Source organism: Macaca mulatta, chromosome 10 (assembly GCF_049350105.2).
Source record: "Macaca mulatta isolate MMU2019108-1 chromosome 10, T2T-MMU8v2.0, whole genome shotgun sequence".
NCBI lineage: Eukaryota > Metazoa > Chordata > Mammalia > Primates > Cercopithecidae > Macaca > Macaca mulatta.
In genome coordinates, this window is record NC_133415.1 from 97616690 (window position 1) to 97639407 (window position 22718).

Here is a 22718-nt window from a genome sequence, read left to right on the forward strand (position 1 = left end):
GAGGGAAAAACTGAAGTCAATGGAAAGTTGTACCACCAGGTGTGGACGGGTGTGGCTTATAATAGTAAACTGACGGTGCCGTGGATGTCTGAGCCACATGCGTTTTGTGTATTCTTATGTGGGTGCAGTTTTCTTCATTCACCCAGTGTTCCTCGTGGATGAAATTGCACCTGAACAAATGCAAAATTTATGTTATGCTCAAATTGTTCCCTAATACTTGAATCATGTTGGAACAAATTCTCGTTTTCAAAACAAGCATTGTAGCAGAATTGCCCTGTGCCAGGATATACCATATCACACAATGCTGACTCCGACTTCTCAAGAATTCAAGATATTTCCAAGCCTGACCACCTCTATGAGACAGTGTGTGGCTCGTGGGTGCAAAGCCAAGGATTTTTTTGTCAAAAACTTGTCATGAGTCAAGCACTGATAGTACTATTTATCAATGTTGATCCATTTAATCCTCTTAACAACTCTATAAAAGCTAGGTACTTGTAATTCATACCCATTTTACAAAAAGGGAAACTGAGGCACAGAATTGTTAAGTAATTGAACCAGAATCACTCTGCTAGGAGTGGAAGACCTAGGACCTAAACCTGGAGCGTCTGGCTCCAGAATTCACCCTCTTAAGCACTATGTTATACTGTCTCTATTTGTCTTGAGGGGACCTCAGCCTTGCCCAGAGCAGAGCACAGGGATTTGCAGGCCAAGCTATGGGGTCAGGCAGGCCTGGAACTGAATCCTGACTCCACCACTCACTAGTCGTGGAGGCACATTCTTCACTTCTCAGAGCCTTGGTTTCCTTCCCAGTAAAACAGGAATAAAGAACAATAGGATAATCCCAGTGCTATTGTAAGTATTAAATGAGATAAACGCCTTAGAACAGAGTCTGGCACAGTCAAGTGCTCAAGAAATACTAGCGTTTATAAAACAAAACAAAACAAATCCCTGTCTCCTAGCCACAGCTGCATCCAGTTCTGCTTTGTCCTTTGGGCATGGGGATGCTGTTAAACAGTAGAGGTGGGGAAGAAAAGGGGTTCTGACCACCCACCCAGACTCCTGAGCCTTTGGTGATCAGGAAACAGCCTTGACAGGACCATGACCCTGAGCCTGGGTGCAGTGGCCCTGCCATCGGCTCATACTCTGCTTCCCTGGGCTGTGGACACAGTGACCCAGACACTCAGAGACCCGGATGCTGATGACCCAGACATCTCAGGACAACAAAGAGCAGAAGGAAGAAGCAGGTGGGCGCTGGGAGCCAGCCTGGAGTGCTTTTGGGTCAACAGAGAGGATGCCAAGGCCCTGGATTCTGTGTGCTGAAGGGGTGGGAAGGAGTGGAATGTATGCATGCTTCTGCTCACACACACCCACCCATTGTTCATCCGAATGTGCAGAGCACCGACTGGGCCAGCTAGACAGGCACTGAACTCAGTGTCTAGTGGGACAGACAGACACACATGTGACAATTAAGATAGAGAGTGGAGGGCACTGTGGTGAGGGAGGGACAGGGGACTGTGAGGGCTGCTGATACAGCCAGAAGAATGGTAGGCCCTACCTGTTCCATTCCACTTCTGCCCACGCCCAGGACAGACATTGCTAATCAACCTCAGCTCTCCTGCCAAGCCTGGACTTGGCTCCAGAATCCTTCTCAACACAGCACTCCAGGGAACCACTATCAATTACTGGTGTTGGCACATGGGATACAGTCTTTGTGCCAGTTCTCAGCTGAGGTCTGGAGAAGGAATGAGTCAGAGGGTGAAGAGGGAGCAGGGGTAGAGAAGGAAGTGCCAGGTAGAGGGCGCAATGGATGCAAAGACCTGGAGGTGAGAAAAGTGAAGGGTAAAGGTTCAGGGTGGTGGAGTCCCCACATGGTTGGGGACTGAGAGAGGCTGGGAAAGGTCAGAAGAATAAATACTGGGTGACAAACTGTGATGTCCCAAAAAGGAGACCTGCAGGTGTCCAGGCAAGAGCGATGTATGGCCTTGACCAGGAGATGGAGATGGGGAGGAATGGATGGATTCAAGAGATCATTAAGAGTAAAATGGCACAGCATGATTATGGATTGGGAATGGATTACGGATTGGAGAGAGAGAGAGCTGGCTGCAAGAACCCCAGATTTCTGGTTTGGGCAGCTGGTCAGATGGTAGCCCTATGCACCCACATAGTGTAGCAGGCTCTGCTGGGCCATGCCCCCACCCCTTATTATGTCAGTGCTTGCTGACTTCTAACCACCAGCATCTGCATGCCTTTGCCCAGGCTTCTCTGGCCCCTGAAGAGCTTCTCTAGCCTCTAGAGCCTATTTTACCACAGTAAGAGCCAGAGAGTTAACAGGGAGCAGCTGCTGCTCAGTAACTGGTTAAGAGCTGGAATGTAAATACCTCAACTCCCTCGCCTCCTGAGGCGATAGCTCACAGGTGCATGTTCCACATGGGTTCCCAGAGTTCCCCATCAGGATTGGCTCTGGTTGCCCCCTGGGAAAGCTGGCTTCTTATGCTTTATTGGGTGCAATACCTCTCTCCCACATGCTCCTCTGCTCTTATTTTCTAGAATCACCTCCCAGGTGAATCACTTGCACTCGAACCCATGTCTCAGGTCTGGTTCTGGGAAAACCCAAACTAGAACACACAGTCAACAGGGAGTATCTCAGGATTAGGGCAGGTGGGGAGTATGGTATGTCTGGAAGGTTTTGTTCTCATGGCCCCATCTCAGGGGGCTTGAGCTCCAGCTCCTGCCCTTTTCCTAGGTGAGATGGGCCTGGCCTGGTGGCATGGCTGGTTGACTCTCCATCCTTAACCCACAAAGCTCCAATTTTTGATCAGGCAGAAACAGGCTCAAAGAAAGAAAGCCCTTCCTCAGCCCCAGGGGATCAACCATGGCTGGCCCAACATAAGGCCCATGGTGTGGAAAGAGAGAGGGGTTCTGGGTCCTTGATGGCATCCTTGAACTACCAAACCATCCTGGAAGCCTCTGCTTCCAGAAACCTTGATAAATGCAACCATTAAATGAGGAAAAGAGTTGAGTGTAAACGTTAAGGGCAGATACCCAATGCTCGGATTTGAATCCTGGCTCGGCCACTGACTGGCTGTGTGACCTTGGGCAACTTATTTACCCTCTCTGAGTTTCCATTTCCTCATCTGTAAAATGGGAATATTAACAGTCCCATTGTCAGGTTGTTGTGAGAATTAAATGAGTCAATATAAGTAAAAGCACAGCACAGTATCTGAACATAGCAAGTGTTCTCTGCAAGAGTTAGCTATGGCCATTATTACCATAAAGCCAGGGCTTCTCTACCTTAATGTGCATACAAACCACCTGGGGGTCTCATTAAAATACAGATTCGGATTCAGTGGGTCTGGGGTAGAGCCTGAGATTCTGCATATTTAACAAGCTCCCATGCCAGTGTTGCTGGGCTGTGGACCACACTTTGAATAGCAAGGGCTGAAGCCATTGTCCATTGGTATTACATAACCCGGGACTCAAGGCATCCTCACTGGCAGAGTGGCCCAACCCACAGGCACCCCTTCCCCACCCCTGACACCTGGGAACACAGCATTTCCCAAGTTTTCTATACCTGTCCTTTGCAGCTCTCCTCACACTGCTAGTTGCTTAGTCAGTGCCCAAGAGTGGAAGCTCATGGAGGACAGGGTGTCTGAGGTGCCCAACCCAACTGCCTGGCACATTCTAAGTGCCCAATCACATCTGCCGAAATGAAAATCCATGTGGGAGCACTCCTGTGCCCGCCTGCAGGAATACATATGCCTGGTGATCCAGCGCAGTCAGACAGACCCAGTGGTGCCAGGGGCTGCAGCCTTGCAGGGGCTGCTCAAGCGAGGCTGGCTCCCTGTAAGCCTCAGCTGGGCTGGCAGAAGCCCAAGGGGTGGGGAGAGGGAAGAACAATCCCTTCGTGTTTCAGAGCCTGGCATTTGGGCCCAACCAGTGCCCCAAATGCCTGCAGAACAAGGAGGCTGACCACAGCTCAATGTCTCCATCCATTCCTTCTGTGTCCCTACCTTGCCCAGGTGGCAGCGCTGGGCCTGGCTGGGATCCACCAACACTCAGCCCCTCTCAAGAGGCCAAGACTGTCCCCTGCTGCTGGACCCATCACCCTCCAACCCACCTGATACCTCCTCAGTTGGGCTCAGAACACCCACCTCAACCCTTTTAGTAATCGTAATCATCACAGTCAACACTTACTCAGTGCTTACTCTGTGCTAAGCACTTTATAGACACAATTGTATTTGGGGTGGCTCACTATATCTGTTACAATACAACTGACCAAAACAGCAAAATAGCCAACACACAGTGGCTTAATTAACAACCAACAATAATAGATAACAATTACAGTGCCGGTCACTGTGCTAAGTTCTTTTACATGTATTAACATATTGAACCCTCACAACTCTATAAGTGTCTGCACTGTTACTGTTCCCTTTCTGTAGATGAAGAAACTAGGCTCAGAGAGGTGAAGTAACTTCCCCCAAAGCCACACAGCTACTAAGAAGCTGAAATGAACCACACACCAGGGCAGTCTCATTCTTGAGTCCTGGCTTTGAACCTGTCTGTCACGTAATTAGACTCTCTGGTCCCTTAAAGCCCATGACAGCAAACAGTAACAAGAGCCATGTTCCAAACACCTGTCACCTGCGGGCATCACCTCGTTTCTTCCTCACAGCACACTCTGATAATGCTCCCCTTGGTCATGTGGCCTTTCTGAGCCTTCACCTCCTCTTCTATAAAATGGAAATGCAGGTCTGACTTCTCTCCTGCTGCTCACTGCAGCACGCTGCCCTTCCCATCATCTAGGCCTCCAGACCTGCCTGGGAGGCTGACAGATGTTTACTGGCCTCCTCAAACATTAGGGAGGCAAACTGATGTGCCCAAGCCCACCCAGGGGCATGAGTGGCAGAGCCAGGATTAGAACCTGAGCTTCCTGACTCCCTGCGACTCACACCTGCCAGCAGGGCCCCACTGCTCCCCAGATGCTGAGAATATCTTCCTCCAAGTTCTGCTGCCTTGCCATGTTTCTCAGGTTAAAGAAAACACTGGCTCCCTTCCTCCTCCTCCTCCTCTCCCTTCCGCTGTCCTCCTCCTGTTCTCACCCACGGGAAAGTCTCGCTAGGAGGTGGGTGGAACAGCAGCATCTGCTAAGGCAAGGCCATTCACGAGGCTGGAGATGCCCAGTTTAGGAGGGGCTGGGGGTGGGTGGGGAAGGCTTTTAGCCAGCAGGAGCCCCCAGCTGAGGGGCAGGGCCAGAATGAAGGGAAGCAAAAGGTGGAGGCCGAGCCCCAGCCCCACCTCTCAGTGGCCGTGTGTCTGTCCTTGCACTAGTCACTTAGCTGGTACTGTTCAAAAGAATTTTCTATGTATGATGATGGAAATGTTCTATTTTCTACACCACCCAATATGGTTGTCACTAGCCACAAGTTGCTAGCGAGCACTTGAAATATGGCTAGTGCAATAGAAGAACAGGAAGTTTCATCTTATTTAATTAGCCACATGCGTCTAGTGGCTACTTTTCTGGACAGTTGTGGCATTTAATTTTTCTAAGCCTCAGTCTTCCCATGTGCACAAGAATCATGATATCCCACCCCACTTCCCTGACTTTAGAGGATAGCTAGGACCATGAAGCAATGCAGTGCTGGGAAATAACCGCTGGCTGGGAGTCAAGACTCCTGGGTTCCAGACCTGGTAACATGCTTCGTGATGCAGAGTGAGCTCCTTAACCTCTCTGAGTGCCCTGGTCATCTATATGATAAGGAAGTTGCTTTGGATCAAAGTTTCTTTGATCTAGGGATCCACAGATGGTTTTAGGGGACTCTGATAACCCCTGTAGTTATGAGAAAAGCATGTTTGCAGGACTGTGTGTGGGAGAATGAGTGTGTACATGCACTGGGGGCTGTGTGTATTGGGGGAAAGCCCAGTGCTTTCCTGAAATTCTTAAAGGGTTCTGTGAAAATGAGAAACCCCGAGTCCAGGTGAGTTCCTCTAGGATAAAAGCTTTTTAACAGTGGAGTTCTCAGGCCACATTCCCAGAGACTAATTCAGCAGCTCGGACCTGGGGCCCTGCGAGCTGCATTGGTAACGTGTTCTCGTGATTCTGACGTGAAGCCCACGGAGGGAAACGCTGGCAAGGAGCTAGCCGCACTACTGTCTAGTGAGCTGATGCTCAAGCAACGCTTTTATAAAGCAGTAGTATATATTTTTCAAAACCAACAGGATTTAGGAAACTAAAAAAGTAAAGATGAAATAATGATGATAATAAAACCCCTCTCTACCCCCTCCTTTATTTCTTAAGCAGCACTAACATACAGCACTTAGTGCCAAACACTGCCTTATGCTGTGTATAAATATTACCCCTGCATTATATGGATTATAAACGTCTAATCCTCATGACACCCCTATGAAGCTGATGCCGTTAATCCCATTTTACAGATGAGGAAAGTGTGGCACAGAGACCTTGCCCAAGGTCACACAGCAGGAAAGGGGTGCAGCCAGGATTTAAATCCAAGCAGTGGGGCTCACTCTCCCTTGGGACTTTGCTGTTACACTGTCTCCCTTCTGAAGATGGGGGATGAACCTGGAGCCCTGAGCTGGGGCCTCCACAGCCTGGAGCTGCCCCAGGGCTCCCAGAGGGGTTGCTCAGTCCCTCCCATGCCCCACCACAAAAGAATGCAAGAGCCAGGAGGGCTGGTGGCCCCACACTTACTTGCCCTCCGAGCCATAGCTGTTCATGCTGTCCTCAATGGACTCGTGGCTGGCCTGGCGCAGCGTCCGGCTGGGCATCTCCACTGCCAGGCCCGTCTCTGTGCTCCTCTGGATGGCCCCCTTCAGCCTCCGGCTGTCTCCTGGGCAAAGCGGCCAAGCGAGATGGGGAGAGAGACACAGGTGGGAGGGCGACAGAAAGAAGAGTCATCTGGTTAGCAGTGTTTCAGCAGTTGGGGGTTATCCAGCTTCAGCCTCCATCCTCAGTCCATCAACCTCCATGGATCCCCGGCCTCACCAGGAACCACCCCACCAACGAACAGTATTGCATGAGTTTTGTTAAATGATGGATTCATTTACATCTGCTTTTTCTCCCCCTTGAATTCATTTCTCCCCTGAAACCTTCTCCAAATCATTTCTCTTCCTCCTCTTCAGCTACTATTTATTGAGCACCTACTATGTGTCCTACTGTGTCAAGTGCTTTGCATGGATTTTGACCAGGGTTTCTTAACCTCAGCACACTGGCTCTGTGGATGGCATATTGCTTTGCAGTAGGGGCTGCCCTGTGCATCACAGAATGTCTAACGGTATCCCTGGCCTTTGCCCACTATATACTAGTACCACCCCCACCCCACCCCGCTGCAGTCCAGTTGCAGCAATCAAAAATATCTCCAGACATTGCCAAATAGCCCCTAGGCAGCAAAAATCACCCTTGACTGAGGACTACTCGCTCTGAAACCAGATGGCATGGGTTCAAATCCTGGATATCTATCTCAGTGGCTGGGAGACTTTAGGCAAATTACTCAGCCTCTCTGTGCCTCTATTTGCACAACTGTCAAGTGGGAGAATAACAGGATTTTATGAGGCTAAATGGCCCCCATCAGCAGCCCACTCCTTCCATTCTGTGGTCAAACATCATCTCATCTGAGATCTTTCTTGACCACTCCTGGCCCCTCCAAAACAGCAGCCTTCTCCCACCCGCTGCCCCTCTCTGCCCTGACTCCTGCTTTGGTTTTGCTGACGTTTATCACCCAAATGCATTAAACAATATTGGTGTTTTGGCCGCTTCCTCTGTGAAGACCATAATCTCCATGAGGACAGGGAACTTTGTTCACTCTTGAAACCTCAGCACCAAGAACAGGGTCTAGACCATTGTAGAGCTCAACTAATAACTGTGGGATGGACCAATGTCTGCCTTGAGAGCAGCCTTAATCCTCACAACCAGCCATAAGGTGGATGCTGCTGTTCACCCCCATCCAGTGCCCAAAACTGGAGGTACAGAGAGGTCAGGACTTGTCCACGCCTGTAGAGCTAGTAAGGCGGGGAGCCAGGACACAGCCCCTGGAGGGTCTCTGCTCCCTGCTCCATGGCCTAGTGATTCAAGGGACCGTGGGCTTGTTAGAGGTGGGGTAGATCATTAGTGGGATCTTTTTCATGGTCCCACAGAGTCCAGATGTGGGCTTATACCCAAGGGGATCCTTCAGTGCTTGCTGATTGGCCCACTGGGGAAAAGCAGCCCCAATCACACCCAGTCATCCTGCTCCTACCAGAGGACAGGAGAGCTGGGCCTGCATACCAGGAGCAGGGCAAGGCCAGGACACCTCTCGCTGGCCTTCTCCTGGCCTCCCTCCTCCTCCCAGCTCCAGGATGGTCTCTCCTTCCTCCCTGACTCTAAGAATCACACGTACATGTACACACACACATGCATGCGTAGATACAAACACTCTGTGTTTCTCAGAACGTGTAGCCTCATATTTCTGTCTCCCACACGTGTCTGTGTTATTGAGACACACAGACACCCACATTCAGAAAAACACACAGCAACATACACACACACACACACAGGAAGATGCATGCAAAGACAGTGGTTAATGCAGGTCTGAGTGTGTTCCCAGGGGTCTCCACATGCCTGTCACTCTGTGTGTTTGAGGCTAAATGGGTAGGTATATACACATCCTTCCTGGGTGTTTCTGAACACGTGGGAGAGCGTGTGTGCCCTTATATCGGTGTTTCTACTCATTTCATCATCTGTTCTTTCCCTAGCTTGCATCTGCAGCCTCCCTCCATCCTCCATCTCCACTGTTTCTGTATTTTTCTGTATATAGCAGGTACAGTGACACAGAGAAAGACAGAACCACTCACATGCACATTCAGAAACAGACTCAGACAGAGACATTCCTGTACACACACACACACACACACACACACACACACACACAGAGCACTGTACATATGTCCCTGTCAGATGTGCAGGAACAAACACCCCCCAGCCCCACACTAGGGATACAGACCCATGACTGGGCACCCTGCAGGCAGGCAGCACACACCTGCCCCGGCTCCCTCCCTCTGCTGAGCCCTGTTCGGGTCCCCCCATCCTGGTTCCATCTCCACCTACCTGGGTCTGACACATTTCTCCCGGAAGAGGGAGGAAAAGAGCATGACAAACAACTCAGTCCCCCAGAGCTGTGCCTTGCATCTGTGTGGCACGCTACAGCCCTGAAAGCAGTTCCCAACTAGGCCCCTAGGATCTGCCTCACAGCAGCCCTGGCTCCCCACACAGGTGAGCATGGTTGTGCAGTCAGAAGGCCCAGGTATGGAGACCTGGGGCAAGTTGGACAGCATCTTCCCCACGGAGCTGTTGAGAGGGTTACATGACAGACGTTTCCCACAGTGCCGGGCACAAAGTAGGTGCCGAACATAGAAAGCCCAACCACTGCAGAGGAAGAAAGACCTTCCAATGTCCCCACACCTGCCCTTGCCAACTGTCTTGCTGATGCCCTTGTAAATGCATTTTTCCCTTGACACACCACCTTCCGCAAACTGGAGACCATGACTGGACCCAACCACAGCAATGTCCACTGTCCAACCTCCGCCACCTACCCTTCTGTGGGTCCTCTCTTGCTAACTGGGCCATGGTCCCCAAAGTGACTGTCCCAATGCTTTCCCAACTACCCCCACCAAGATCCATCCATCTCAGGTGGCTGAGATGTGTTCCCTTTGTTCTGCTCTTCCTCACTTCCAAATGTCACTGTGATCGTTAATAGTGAGTGTCAACTTGATTGGGTTGAGGATACAAAGTATCACTCCTGGGTGGGTCTGTGAAGATGGTGCCAAATGAGATTAACATTTGAGTCAGTGGACTGGGAAAGGCAGACCCGCCCTCAATCTGGGTGGGCATCATCCCGTGGTGCCAAATGAGATTAACATTTGAGTCACTGGACTGGGAAAGGCAGACCCGCCCTCAATCTGGGTGGGCATCATCTAATCAGCTGCCAGCATGGCCAGAATAAAAGCAGGCAGAACGTGGATCTCGTCTCAGGGTCACGTTTGGGGACACCTGACCTTAGATAGCCTGGCACCCTAAGCCAGTCAAAGTTCAAAAATCTTCACATAGGTGGGCTCCCGCATCATTACTGTACTTGTACCCATTTACACCCAACCAGAACATTGGGAAGGAAATTTATTTCTCTTTTGTATGCTTCTATGTCATTTAAATTTTTATAATTAATGTATTAATTCTATAATGCAAATGAAGGTAAATACAAACAAATTTATAAATAAATCACAGTTTCAATCATGCCACCATCTTATTTAAAACCTTAGCCAGGCATGGTGGCTCATGCCTGTAATCCCAGCACTTTGGGAGACCCAGGCAGGTGGATCACTTGAGCTCAGGAGTTTCAGACCAGTCTGGACAACATAGTGAAACTCCACCTCTACAAAAAAACCCCACAAAAATTAGCCAGGCATGGTGGTGGGCACCTGTAGCAGAGGTAGGAGGATTAATTGAGCTTGGGAGGTTGAGGCTGGTTGCACTCCAGCCTGGGCGACAGAGTGAAATCCTATCTCAAAAAAACAAAAAAGAAAACAAAACAAAAACCCAAAAACCAAAACCAAAACGAATACCTTAGAATGTTTCTTCACTGCCTGCTGAATTAGGTTTAAGTTTTTGCATCCAGGCACCCAAGACTCTCCATTTTCTGACTCCCTCCCCATCAGCTACTGGTCTCCCTCCCAGTCTCCATATCCTAACCCAGCCAGACACCTCAGTGCTCCATCCTGAGAAATACTGTACATCCTCAATAACTTCCCCATCCTGGTTCTCACTCCTTTCCTTTCCTCCCTTCTTCATCTTCCTATCAAATTTCTAACCATCCTCCATAGTTTAGCCTTAAATAACACCTATAATTTATCAGGCACTCTGTACTTCAGTTTCTTCATCGTATAATAGGGATAAAAGCACCAGAATCTCAGAGCTATGTGAGCACTAAATGTTAACAAGCAAGCAATGTAAAAATGTAATAACATTTAACCTAACATTTAACCCTCAGGATGGCCTAGGTAGGCTGGGACACACGGTCAGCCCTCAACAAAGTTGACTATTATTAATATGGTTATTACCATTTTGCTAGATGCCATGCCAAGTGTTTTACAAAGGTATCATCCCACTTAATTCTCACAATAAACCATGAGATAGCTGCTGTCTCCCTCTACAGAGAAAGAAAATGAGGATCGAGAAGGTTAAGTAACTTTCCCAAGGACATGCACGAGTACTAATGGTGGAGCTGGACTTCAACCCCAGGCTATTCTGGCTCCAAAGCCATGTTTTAAATGCACCCTAAAGTAAACTCATCAAGCTCCACACCAGAACTCTAACGCCATGTCTTCCACAAAGACGTCTCTCATCAGACTCCTTGAGTCCTAGGGGCATTTTAATCTTCACTTCTCTTGGGGTAACTATTCCACAGCACCTTGAAACACAGTTCTCATCCACCTAGTCGATGTCTGTGTTTACAGCATGAGCTCATTCGTCATTTACTTCCATTCAGCACCAGGGATAGCGCCCACACTGCCCATCCCCACTGAAAGTCTGTTAAATTGAATTGGCTTTAGGATGTGTCCCCAAGAAAAATGTAAATTCTCTCTGGTAAAGAAAACAAGTAGATCTCACTCTGCTGTTTATACTTGAATATGAATGTGTCTAATGTACGTTCTCCCAAAAGTAAGTATTCATAAAGAACAGGATAATAAAACGATGATAAATTATGAAAACAGATTTTATTGTTTTTAGCATTTACCCTGTACCGTGTAAAAATTATATATACATATATAATTTAACCCCACCATAACTCTGAAAGACAAGTATTATTATCCTAATTTTACAACAAGGAAACAGGCTCAGAGCAGTTCAGCAACTTGTCCAAGGTTATACCAGGTAAGACAGAGCTAGGCTTGAAACCAGGTCTGTGTGAAAACAGCTCATCATATACTCTTAACCATGAGACCTCAAGGATGTGGTGGGGGAAGGGAGAAGGAGAGAACTCAACCAGTCCCCACTCTGACATTTTATTGAAGATGGACATTATTAGCTTTGACTTCCAGATGAGAAGCCCCAAGCCAAGAGAGGCTCCATGACCTGTTCCAGGTCCCCAGGCTCTAAAATCACTAACCACATCCTGGTCAGTGTGTGTCCACTCTGAGTCCACAGAGCAGCCTGTGAAGTTCCCCCAGACACAAGAGCTCTGGGTGACTGGCTATTTTAAACCAAGATGCAAAAGGCACCACGGTCCCTGGCTCACTGCTTCCCCTTCCCACAGCAACTACTCTTCCTGTCTCTCTGAGATAAATACCTGGAGGCTGCTGTCTCTTCTTCCTCCATGGTCAACCTCTCCTTGGCCTAGTCATTCCCAGTGACTTGGGCCTCATATGCCTCCCTGGTCCAGGTCTTGAAGTCCATCTGAAAATCAAGGGCTGAGAACCATCTGCAGGTACTCAGGCCTCCACGGCACTGATGTTGCCTCTGGTTGTGTCTCCAAGGATGGGAGGAGGAAGCACAACGCTGATTACTTCTGTGAGGGCCCTAACCTTCCCCTTCTTCTCCCTGGAGCTATAGGAAGCTGCCCTCCCTTAAAATAAGAGACGGTTTCATCTGGAGGGAACTTAGGGATCACCCAGATCAATACCTTTATTGTACAGAGGGCAACTGAGGCCCAAAGAAGGGCAGGAGTCAAAGGCCATGTTGATATTATAATTCAGGCTAGGGACAGTGGCTCATGGTTGCAATCCCAACACTTTGAGAGGCCAAGATGGGAGGATTGCTTGAGCCCAGGAGTTCAAGACCAGCCTGGGCAATACAGTGAGACCCTGCCTGTACAAAAAATTTAAAAATTACTAGCCCACACTGTAGTCCCAGCTACTCAGGAGGCTGTGGTGGGAGGATTGCTTGAGCCCAGGAGTTTGAGGCTGCAGTGAGCTATGATCATGTTGCTGCACTCCAGTCTGGGTGACAGAGACCCTGTTTCAGGAAAAAAAATCCAGGTCTCCTAACTGCTAACCTCTCTACTCCTTTTCAGTTGATAGCCTTTCACTATTTCTAGAGCATCTTCAGGAGGCAGCATGGCCTAATGGTTAAAAGCATAGACAATGGAGCCTGAATGCCTGGGTTGTAAACCTGGACCCAGTCACTCTACTAGTTGTGTGATCTTGATAAAGTTACTCAACCTCTCTGTGGCTCAGTTTCCTCCTCTATGCTAACTGGTGTCCACACCACCAGAGTGTCCTCTTTGGCCAGTTTCTTCTCTACTCAGCGGCCCGCCTGAGCTTCCTAAACCTCAATTGTGAACACACCACCCTGTGATTAAAATCCTTCAATGGCACCCCATTGCTTGCAGAATAAATTCCAATTTAACACACACTGTCTTTCTGACATGGTCCCAATTTACATTTCCAGCCTCAATTTTTCCCTTTTCCCTAGTGTTCTCTACATTCTATTCACGCTGAATAATTCCAAATCTTCCATGTGACCAGCTGCCCCTCCAATTTCTTACCCATCATCCTGCATACAAAAGTCTCAGCATTTTCTTCTTCTCTTCTGGAGAAAGGTGCTTTTTAAAACAACTGTTTGTTGCAGGACAATACACATAAAGAAAACTGCACAATTATATATCACACAGTTGTAAGTGTATACCTTGATGACCATTACAAAGTTCTATGGAACCAGCACCCAGATCAAGAAGCAAAACATTACCAGTGCCCTACAGAAGGCCCACATGCCACTTCCAGTTACTTTCCACCAAAAGTAGCATTATCCTAACTTCTAACAGCACAGACTGGTTTTGCCTATTTTGCAGTTTTCACTACATAAAATCACCTAGTGTGTATTCTTTAGCATCTGGCTTCTTTTACCCAACACGACATTTGTGGGGTTCATCCATGTTGATTGTTTCATTGTAGTTCATTCATTCTCATGACTTATTGTAGTACATTGTGTGAATATATCAAAATGATTTTCATTCATTCTACTGCTGATGAGCATCCGGGTGGGTAACCTCCAGTAATGGAATATTACAAATAGCTCTGCCAAAACATTCTTGTATGTGTCTTTTGGTGACCATTTCTGTGCAGTTCTTCAGGGCACATACCTAGGAGTGCAACTGCTGGGTTACAGGATATGCATTTGAAATGCCTTTTAGGTGGGTTAACCACGGTGTGGACTGGAAAGGTTAACACATTAGACTCTCATTCAGCAGGAAGCAATGTTCTGAAGAAGTGAGGCTAAAAATTGGAATGTTTTGAGGAAAACGATGGTGGAAAGACTGTTGATTTACTGTATATCTGGCTCACATTTATATTCCCCAAATGTAATCTTTGTTATGAGAATATGTATAAAGGGCAAACAGCACCCAGAACAGGAGAGGAAGGAGGGGGAAAGGCCTGGAATACGGTTGGCATTCAATAAATGCTGGCTATTATTATTAACCTCTCTAAAGGTCAATGGTCAACTGCTCACTGATACCACCTCTAGTAAACTCGTTATTTCATCGATTCTAAGACAAGATGTGAATGGCAACCAATGGCATGTCAGAGTTAAATTCTGACATGTTTTAGCTTCCTTGGTGGTATATAAAGTTGTGACTTGCAACTGAAGGCCTCTAAAATGCAATTAAGTCCACAGCAAAGAACCAGTGCGTGCAGGAACTGTCCGTGGTGCTGACTGAACAGAGAGGACTGGGCCTGCCTAGGGCAAAGGTGGGGCTCACAAGGGAGATTTTAGAACTACGAAGCATCCCTATCCTGTGGTTGTTTTTAAACTACAATTCCTTCCCACTGGCTTGCTGATGCCTGAAATCCCACCCTCAAATAATCACCTTTCCACATAAAGACAGGAACTTCCATTTATCGAGTTGAACCAGAGCCTATGAGAGGTGCTTACCATTCATCATTTCATGTAATCTTCACAACCACCAATGAAGTAAGTATTGTGTTCATTTTCAGAAGGGAAAGCTGAAGCTCAGGGGTTAATGAACCTGCCCATAATTACAAAGCTGGCATGTGGGATGTGATCCTGGTTCAACGCAGACCAGAGTGCAATTTTTGCCCTTTAGGCTGCTCTACACTGGAGGGAGGGATGAGTGCCTCAGACCTTTTCCCAAGAGGATTTGAAGAGGAAAGAGGGAGAGATCATAAAGACACAGAGATGAAATGAGTGAAAGCAAGAGAGGCAAAAGGCACATGATAAGGATTTGAGAACCCTAGAGAGGGAGAGGAAAGATTTTGTGAGAATCAGCTGGGTAACAAATACGGAATGTGCTTTGTAACTCTAAAGAGTTATGCCCCTGGAAGGAAACATTACTCTCACTTATCCAACAAAATATACATTTATTGAGCTCATTTCCTATGCCATGCTGTTCTTGGCTCTGGGGATTTGAATGAGATACAGTCTTTGACCTTAAGGAACTTACAGTGGGGAGGGGACATGAAACAGATAAGTAATTATCATTCAACAAACTCTTTACTAATTGCCTATTCAGGGCCAGATCCTGTGCTGTAGACTTAGATAGATGAATTAAACCCAGACCTTGCTGAAACTCCCAGTCTACCAGAAGAGATAGGCAAGAAAAGGGGAAATTGTGCAATAATTACAAGGTAGCATAATGTAAGGGCAGAGATATACACAGAATATTATGGGAGCTGAGGAGAAGGGTAATTAATGCAGCACTGGAGTTAGAGGCACGGTGTGGGTTGTAAGCAGAATTGACTCAATGCTGAATTATACTTGATTGCAAATAAAATCGGAAGATTTCATTGTACATGGAAGCACTGCTTTCCAGTACAACTGAAGGTTATACTGACAAATAAAAACACGTAGACAGAGTGAAGGGGAAAATGTGGAACTAAATGAAAACTGAAGACAAGAAGTTCCGGAAGCAGAGTAAATGCATTTGGGGTGGGGGAGTCCTGTGCTGAGCAGGGGTGGTCAGGGGAAAGTCATTTACTCTCCTCAAGCCAACGTGGAAAGACTTTCTAAAGAAGAGGCATTTCCGCGATCATCGGAAGAAAGACAATTCACAGCCCCACAAAAAGCTGTTTTTCCTCAGGAAGCTATTTCCATCAGCATTTGGGACAAGCTAAACAAGCCTTGGAAGGAACTGGGTTGTGGGCAAAAGGTAGAGTCTATGGCCCCATATGGCACTGGGAAGCTACATAATCCACACAGCATTCAAGACTTCCAGGATTTGCCCCAAACCTATACTACAAGTCTGCCATGATGCATATACCAGGTGTTCTATCCACACGGAATTACTCATCATTCACCAAATACAGCCCACGTACTTCCGTCTTCTTAGGAGAACAGGCTCTGAAGCCAGAAAAACTGAGTTTGGGACTTGAAGCGTGCCTCTGCCACTTTCTGAGTAAACTAAAGAAAGTTACTGAACCAATCTGAGCCTAAGTTCCCCTGCAAAACAGGAAAAATAATAGAACCCACTCCATCTATTGTTGTAAGGATTAAATGCATTAGTAAGCTCTTACTAGGTTATGCTGCAATAACAAGTTACCCCCAAATTTCAGCGGTTTACAGAACAAAGTTCTTGTTCATACTTAACATACTTTTTTTCTCTTTGGAGATGGACTTTTGCTCTGTGGCGTATACTGGAGTACAGTGGTGCAACCTTGGCTCACTGCAACCTCTGTCTACCAGGTTCAGTGATTCTCCTGCCTCAACCTCCCAAGTAGCTGGGGTTACATGCATGCACCACTATGCCTGGCTAATTTTTTTTCCCTTTTTGTATTTTTAGTAGAGATGGGGTTTCACCATATTGGCCAGGTTGGTCTCAAACTCCCAACTTCAAATGATCTGCCTGCCTCAGCCTCCCAAAGTGCTGGGATTACAGGCATGAGCCACCATGCCCAGCCATACTTAACATACTTTATGAGTTAGCTATGGCTCTATCCCACGAACTCTTCTGGGACCCAGGGTGAAGGGGCCAGCCCTACCTGGGACAAGCTGGTCTCATGGCAGAGCAGTGATGGAACCATGAGGGAGTTCTTCCAGCTGCTGCACTTTTCTCTATGTGTATTTCAAAACTTTTAAAAGAAAAGGAAGTGAAAGAAATATGGCCTCTAACAGAAAGACAATGCCAAACGTGTAGGGGAGGCAGGGAAGCTCCCTCCTCCCCACGCACACTGGAAAGAAAACTCCTCAAGGCACCAAATGGTTTGTTCCAACAAGGTAGCATCTTAGCCCATGATAGCACAGATCCATGCTAACTGTGAAATAAATGTCTCATACCCCTTGTGGGACTGAACTCAATGACATAACATATGCACAATGACTGTCACAGTAAGATACATGCAGCACTCAGTAAACTGCAGCTACTATTATAAACAATACTCTGAGATGTAGTGTCCCTGATTCTCAGAAACTCTCAGAAAACTGAGGCTCTGAGAACTGAAGCAGTATGCCCAAGGTCCCACAGCAAGTAAAGGTTGGAGAGGAGGAATGCAAAACAAATCTGATCCATCCAAACAAAGCTGAACACAAGTGTTCACAGTAGCATTAACCATGACAGTCAAAAAGTGGACACAGCCTGAATGTCCATCCATGGATGAATGAACAAATTGTGGTATATCCATGCAATAAAGTATTATTCACCCATAAAAAGCATGCAGTACTGGGCTGGGCATGGTGGCTCACGCCAGTAATCCCAGCACTTTGAGATGCCAAGGCGAAAGGATCACCTGAGGTCGGGAGTTTGAGACCAGCCTGACCAATATGATGAAACGTTGTCTCTACTAAAAATACAAAAATTATCTGGGCTGTGGTACTGTGTGTCTGTAATCCTAGCTACTCAGGAGGCTGAGGCAGGAGAATCACTTGAACCCAAGAGGCTGAGGTTGCAGTGAGCTGAGATGGCGCCACTGCATTCCAGCCTGGGTGACAGGGAGACTCTGTCTCAAAAAAAAAAAAAAAATGCATTACCTATACATGCTTTAACATATATGAACCTTGACATTATGCAAGCAAAAGAAGCTGGTCATAAAAGACCATCTCTTCTATGACTCTACTTATTTGAAATGTCCAAGATAGGTAAGTCCATAGAACTAGAAAGCAGACTAGTAGTTGCCAAGGACCAGAGGGAGGGGCAAATGGGATGTGATACTGCTCATGGGTACAGGGGTGACAATAATATTCTACAACTGACTGTGGTGATGGTTGCACAATTCTGTGAATATATTAAACATTAAAACCCACTGAATTGTTCACTTTAAACTAGTAAACTGTATGGTATGTGAATTATATCTCAATGAAGCTTATATACATCTCCTTCCACTTCATCTCATCTCCCAGGCCAGGCTGTTAACCCCTATTCTACACTGACCCCAAGAGGGTCAAGGAGCCCATAGTACGGCAAGGAGGCTCCCCCTGAGCCAGAAGCAGTGTGGAAACCCTGCCGCAAAGGCCAGAGAAGGCCAAGCCATACAGTCTGGCCCCTCAGATGTCATCTTCAGATAACACATGTGAACATGTATCCCCACAAAGGCCCACGGATGAAAACAAGCAGTGGATACATGGGGAGCAGGGATGTAGGGGATGGGTTGGGGTTGGATATGAGGGAATTCCTTCCTCCCAGTCCCACCAGGGCAAGCCTCAGGCTCCCCACCACCACCTTCCTCAATCAACACATGGCCAACTTCCTCCAGAACCTGCACGACCTAGAGCTAGCAAGGCTCAATTAAGACCACCTGAAACCACCTGGCACCAGCACTCACCAGAGCAAACCCACCTTGGACTAGCTGTTCTCAGCACCGAGGCTGTAGTGATGTTGGGCTTAGGCAGCACATCCCCTGTTGCTCCAGCTTGGCTCATCCACGTCCCACAACTACTTAAAATCCATCTCTCTCCAGGATAGCAGCTAACCTGGTGTCCACTAAGGTTTCCCAAGAACCTCCCACATACATGCTTAATGCACGCTGGGTCTCCTACTCCTTGGATGAGCAGCGCTACCCTTTATCTTGAAGCAGTTTAAACAAACTCTTCCTTGATTTGGCCTCAGCAGAGTTGCACAGCAGCTGGGTCCCACCTTGGCTAAGGCACCTCCGTTGGTTGCTTTTCTCTCTCTCAAATGAGGGCAGGGACACTGGCTGGCACAAAGCAGGTCCTCCACACGGACACCAAAGGCTGAAGGAATTCCAGCTCATGGTTTCTCAACTTCAATGTGCAAATGGATCACACAGGAATCTTGTTAAAATGCAGATTCTAATTCAGCAGGTGTCAGGTGAGGCCTGAGATTCAGCATTTCTCACAACTCTTAGGTGAGGTCAATGCTGCTGATCTTTGGCCCACACATTGAGTAGCAAGATTCCAGCCCATTCCATTCACTCTTTTCTGATTTCTTTGCCTTCTTCGTTGTTCAAGGAGCCTCTTGAAAGTGGATAAAAGTTACTGTCTCTTAGACAAGGACCTGCCAGCACATACACACGGTATGTTGCATAAAGTTTGGGAGCCTGCAGTCCCTGGGTTAAAAGCCATTCTTCTTCATCTTTTTTTTCTTTTTTCTTTTTTAAGAGACAGGCTGTTACCCAGGCTGGAGTGCAGTGGCACAATCACAGCTCACTGCAGCCTTGCCTTTCCAGGCTCAAGTGATCCTCCCACCTCAGCCGGTACTACAGGTGTACACCACAATGCCTGGCTAATTATTTTTTGTAGAGACAGGGTCTCGCCACATTGCCCAAGCTGGTCTCCAACTCCTGGGCTCTAGGGATCCTCCTGCCCTGGCCTTCCAAAGAGCTGAGATTACAAGCATGAACTACCTACCACGCCTAGCCTAAAAGCCATTCTTTTGCATACACAAACCTGCAAACCTTAGTTCCTGTGGAAAAGAGGATGCAACAGGGGATAGAAGAAGAAAAAGCCTTGGCAGGGAGTCAGAACTCCTGGGTCTCATCCCAGCGCCACTACTGACTTCCGGTGTGACATCAGACAACTTTCTGCTCCTCTCTCGAGCTTCAGTTTTCCCACCATGAGAGGAGTGGACTAGAATGGGGATGATAAATAGGTTTTCTTTTTTTTTTTTTTTTTTTTTTTGCCAACTCTGCTAGCTGTTGCCTGAAATACCCTGTGCTAAGAATTCTTAGACTGTGCCTGGACTTGGCAGAAAAAGATGCCATGATTGATTGGTGATGCCTGCCATGGTCCCAGGAAAGGGGGCCTTGATTGATTGGTGTTGTCTGCCAAGATCCCAGGCCTGGAGGGTGATGGGCTTCCTGCCAGATGTCCGCCTACCCCAGAGAGCCCTTCCAGCTGTGACATTCCACACAGCTCATTCACAGTCATGCCAGACTGGGGAAAGAGAAGTCTGTGCCTGTCCTCAAGGGGGCAGGAAGGGATAATTCTTTAAGCTTCTGGCTTCTCAAACCTGCCGCCCTACAGCCCCCTTTGAGAAGAGGTAGCAGAATCCCTGCTCAGTGGCAGAGGACAGCATGTCCTTGTGCTCCCATCCTTCCCTATTTTTAACTCCAAGGACAGCAGCTCAGGCAGAAGCTGAAATATGGAAGGGCCACCCAGCCTCTGTGGGAGGGGAACCACACCCCACCCTCATTCCCAAACTGCTCCATGGTTGGCCAAGTGAGAGTCGAGGCAAGGGACAGAAGGTTCCTCACCTCCCGTGTGAATCTCTCACAGCCCCATCCTATCCTTCCCCAGGCAGGGCCAGTCGCCCCTCCTTGGTACACCCACAGACCTCTCTGCTAGTCCCTATCCTGCTGCACCCTGTATTTGTTCGTTCATACACCCCATTTACATATATGTGCCAGCCTTCATACTAGTGCCGAGAACGCAGCATTGAACAAGACAGAATGGGGGTCCTCACCCACTGAGCTCTTCTAGTCTAGGGTGGAAGACAGACAGCAAACAGGACGGCAGCATAATTCTGCAGTTACAACTATAGTCTAAGTGCTTAGAAGAGAACTGTACCATGGTCACCCCACGTGCCTGTGCACTCCTCAAGAAATGGGATGTTCTCACTCATCTTTCTATCCCTGGAACCTAAGGCCTAACTTGGCAGAAAGGAGGGTTCAGAGATTATTTGTTGATTGAAAATATTACACAAGAGACATCACGGGAAGCTTGAGAGCCCTACAGAAGCCTGTCTCAGACTAGATGAGATTCATTCATTCATTCACTCATTCACTCACAAAGTAATTTTTTGAGCACTTTCTAGATATCCAGCACTGTTCTAGGCACTGGACCTAGAGCAGGAAACAAAATAAGGAAAAACGAACTGTCCTCCTGAATCTCCATGCTAGGAGAGGCAAGCAAACATCAAGTCAGACAAATACAGAAAGATAGAGAGGATACTAGAAGGCAATGAGGGCAGGGATGAGTGCTTCTCTCTGAAACAGAGTGATCACAGAAAGCATTCCCAAAACAGGCAACAGAAACATAAAGGCCCGTGGCAGGCATGTCTGGTACGTTCAAAGGAGACAACAGTGGCTCTAGCAGACAGAGCAAGGGGGAGTGGTGTGAGATGAGGTTTGAGATGATGGGGCAGGAGGAGAGGGCAGACTGAAAAACTGACACACCTCACACCAAGCTGGCATATAATGGATGGAAGAGATGGTGGCGATGATGATAATGACAATGACGATGTGATGATAAAAGTAGCTAGCATCCATTGGGCACGGGTGACAGGTGCCATGCTACTCAATTAACATGGATTTGTTTACCTAATCCCCACAACAATCTGTGAAATATGTCCTGTATCATACCCATTTTACAGATAGGGAAGCTGAGGTTCAACAAAGTTTACGCAGCCTGGAGGTGGCAGGGCTGGGACAGGAACACTGGCCGTCTGGAGCCAAAGTCCACTGGTTCGCTAATCACACCCTCTCCTGTTCCACATGCACCATGAACACCAGTTTCCTCCCTCCCAGAGCTCCTAAATCTTTTGGAGTCCTTTGAAAATCTGCTGGGAGCTGCTTTTCCCCAGAGAAAAGTTTTGGTTTTCTCCAGGAAAAAAAAAAATAGAGATGCACAATGATACAACTTGAACATAATTTCAAGAGGTTCAAGGTTATAAACTCCAGCCCTAAAAGTAAGCATTTTGTAAGCATTTATAGCAAAAACAAGAATTTTCAGAATTTTCCAAAGATGCAATAGGGGAACACGAGTGTCTGCAATACCAGCTAAAACCACTTCTACACAATTTGTCAAAAGCCTATCGGGAATAAGGCACTTGTAGAATCATATCTCATTTAAACCTTGTTTTAGTTCTGTGAGGTGATTATAATCAGGATCCCTTTACAAACTAGGAAACTGAGACACAGAAACTTTAAGTAACTTGCCCAGGGTCACAGAGGTGGTATCTGGCAGAACTGAAATTAACTACAGATCTAGCTGGCTCCAGACCTCAGTCTCTATTCCAAACATTCTCTTCCGGCTTCTCCAATGGCATTTCTTCATCTTCCCAGACAGGGGAAGAAACTTGCTCAAGGTCTCACAGCTCAGCACATCTGGAGTACCATTAGCCACATGTGAACACTTAAACTTTAAACTTCAAAAAAAAATTAAGAATTCAGTCCTCAGTTCCACACATCACACTTGAAGTGCTGAGTAGCCACCTGTGACTAGCGGCTACAGTATTGCACAGCGCAGGCACAGAACATTTCCATCATTGCAGAAATGTCCATTGGGCAGCGCTGGGCTAGAACTTGGTCTCTTGACTCCCAACTTCAGT

General features: G+C 47.4%; 1 protein-coding gene across 2 annotated transcripts in view; it reads right to left on the reverse strand.

Moving 5' to 3' along the window:
• RIMS4 (regulating synaptic membrane exocytosis 4) overlaps nt 1-22718 on the reverse strand; it is a 57598-nt gene that overhangs the window by 12811 nt on the left and 22069 nt on the right. For both annotated transcript variants that reach the window (XM_028827343.2, NM_001194458.2), the window contains 1 exon segment: nt 6707-6845. In XM_028827343.2, the coding sequence (XP_028683176.1) occupies nt 6707-6845 (139 nt within the window).